The sequence below is a fragment of the Pseudophryne corroboree genome, chromosome 6, assembly GCF_028390025.1.
Source record: "Pseudophryne corroboree isolate aPseCor3 chromosome 6, aPseCor3.hap2, whole genome shotgun sequence".
Taxonomy (NCBI): Eukaryota; Metazoa; Chordata; class Amphibia; order Anura; family Myobatrachidae; genus Pseudophryne; species Pseudophryne corroboree.
This window is the reverse complement of record NC_086449.1, coordinates 11462118-11464548: the sequence shown is the minus strand read 5'-3', so window position 1 is coordinate 11464548 and position 2431 is coordinate 11462118. Positions and strand designations below refer to the sequence as shown.

General features: G+C 39.6%; 1 protein-coding gene across 1 annotated transcript; it reads left to right on the top strand.

Moving 5' to 3' along the window:
- Nucleotides 1-562: 562 nt before the first annotated feature.
- On the top strand, nt 563-1492 carry LOC134933962 (olfactory receptor 5B12-like). The gene has a single exon (XM_063929495.1). It carries the CDS (start codon nt 563-565, stop codon nt 1490-1492), a length of 930 nt encoding a protein of 309 aa, XP_063785565.1.
- Nucleotides 1493-2431: the final 939 nt, after the last annotated feature.

The window sequence follows — 2431 nt, the reverse complement described above, 5'->3', positions numbered from 1 at the left end:
TCCTACTTCTGATTGGCTGCCAATCTATGATTGGGTTAAAGTCGACACCAAAATCCAAACGCCACCACCATTTCCTATTGGTTTGCGGTCCACAAGGTAAGTTTAAACCATCGATTTACCATTGCATGGAGCTGACAGGTTGTGCCGACACTGGGCACTTGTTTCCATTATACTTTCAGTGATAGTATCTGACACTTGATTCCAACACTGTCTGCTACCATAATGCTTCTGTAAAACATCTCTGCATCCATGTGGATTTTGACTAGACATCCCTGAAGCCACTTAAAGAATGTAGCAATATTGATTAGATTTTAATTTAAAAGTTTTCAGTCTAACGGGATTACAGTCCATATATATCTACATCAGAAAAAGATGATTGTGTTAATTCAAATTTGCATAATCACATTTTGTTTTTGTTTTTATAATTTTTTTTAATTTTTAAAGATTACTGAAATGATCTGGTGTTGGGTATTGCTTTAGCTAAGTTAATTTTGCAAGTTATAAAATTGAAAATTTGTGATATCTGAAATCAATTTTCATTTCATCACTAGACAGATAATTAATGAATGTTACAAACAAGACCCAAGTGTTTGTGTTTGTGTTTTCTGGACTCACTGACAATGTAGAACTTGAACTATTCCTCTTCATACTCTTCTTACATGTCTACATGGTGACTGTATTGGGAAACATCGGTATGATGGCTATTGTCTATATTACATCTAAACTGCACACTCCGATGTACTTCTTCCTGAGCTACCTCTCCCTGGTGGACCTTTTCTACTCCTCAGTTGTAACTCCTAAAATGCTCTCCGACCTTATCTCCACAAAGAAGGCAATCTCATTTGTTGGATGTGCCTTTCAGTTCTTTTTATTTGCTGGACTAGCAGGTACTGAGGTGATACTTCTCGCAAATATGGCATATGACCGGTATGTTGCCATCTGTCACCCTCTCCATTATATCTGTATAATGACCAAGAAAAAATGTTCATGTCTGGTTGTACTATCTTTCACAATTAGCTTCTTGCAGTCATCCATGCTAACAAGTTGTATATTCTGTTTAGAATTCTGTGACTCCCACATTATAGACCACTTCTACTGTGACATCCCTCCACTGATTAAGCTGTCCTGCTCTGACACTAAGGTATGTGAGATGATAACAATTCTCGCTATAGTGTCCTGTGCCCAAGGTTCATTTATAGTCATCCTGATCTCATACACATTAATCATTTCTTCCATTCTACGGATGAAGTCTGCTGAGGGCAGACAGAAAGCATTCAGTACATGTTCTTCACATGTCATGTGTTCCTCCATCTTCTATGTGTCAGTCTTCTTCACTTATCTACGCTCCCACTCCAATGTGATTGAAAACCAAGACAAGATGGCTGCTGTCTTCTACACAGTAGTGACACCAATGCTTAATCCTCTTATATACAGCCTGAGGAACCAAGAGGTGAAAAGAGGCATTATACGACTAGTGCACAAACAGATGTAGATACACTGTAATTTTGTCTTTTATTTGCGAGTTCTGGTTATTTATATTATATTAAATATTTTGAAATTAGTTATATTGGCCACCTAGCACCAATTTTGTTATAAAACGAGGTGTGGCTATTAAATAACAAAACAATCTGTCATATTTCTCCACAGCTCCGTTGTTTTCTTCTATATTATTATAATTATTATTATCTTTTATTTATATGGCACCACAAGAGTTCCGATGTGCCCAGTTGCAGAGTACATAAACAAATAATCAAACAGGAAAACAGCAACTTACAGTTGACGACAATATAGGACAAGTACAGGGTAAACAACATAGCAACATCAGCAGATGACACTGGAATAAGTATCAGGTGGCAGAAGACTGCTGGATTTGGTGCAGTTGAAGATTATCAAAGTAATAAAAAGGATAAGCACATGAGGGAAGAGAGCCCTACTCGTGAGAGCTTACATTCTAAAGTGGAGGGGTAGACAGAGAGGCGTGACACAGACAGGGTACATAGAGAGCGTGGAACAGAGGGTTAGGATGAAATTTGGTGGGAGAAGAAGTGGGTCTTGAGAGCCCATTTGAAGTTTTGTAGAGAAGTGGAGAGTCTGAGGATTAGAGGTAGGGAATTACAGAGAAGTGGCGCAGCACGTGAAAAATCTTGGAGGTAGGAGTGGGAGGAAGTAATCCGTAGGCAGGAGAGTTGGCATGCATTAGCAGAGCGAAGAGGATGGATGGGTGTGTAAAGGGAGATAAGGTCAGAGATGTAGATGGGAGAGGAGTGGGTGAGGGCTTTGTAAGTGAGTGTGAGAAGCTTGAAATGGATTCTGAAAGGGAAGGGGAGCCAGGGAAAGTCTTGTAAGAGAGGAGAGGTGGCCGTAGTGCATTTGGTGAGGAAGATGAGCCGAGCAGCAGCATTGAGGATAGATTGGAGTGGAGAGAGGTATT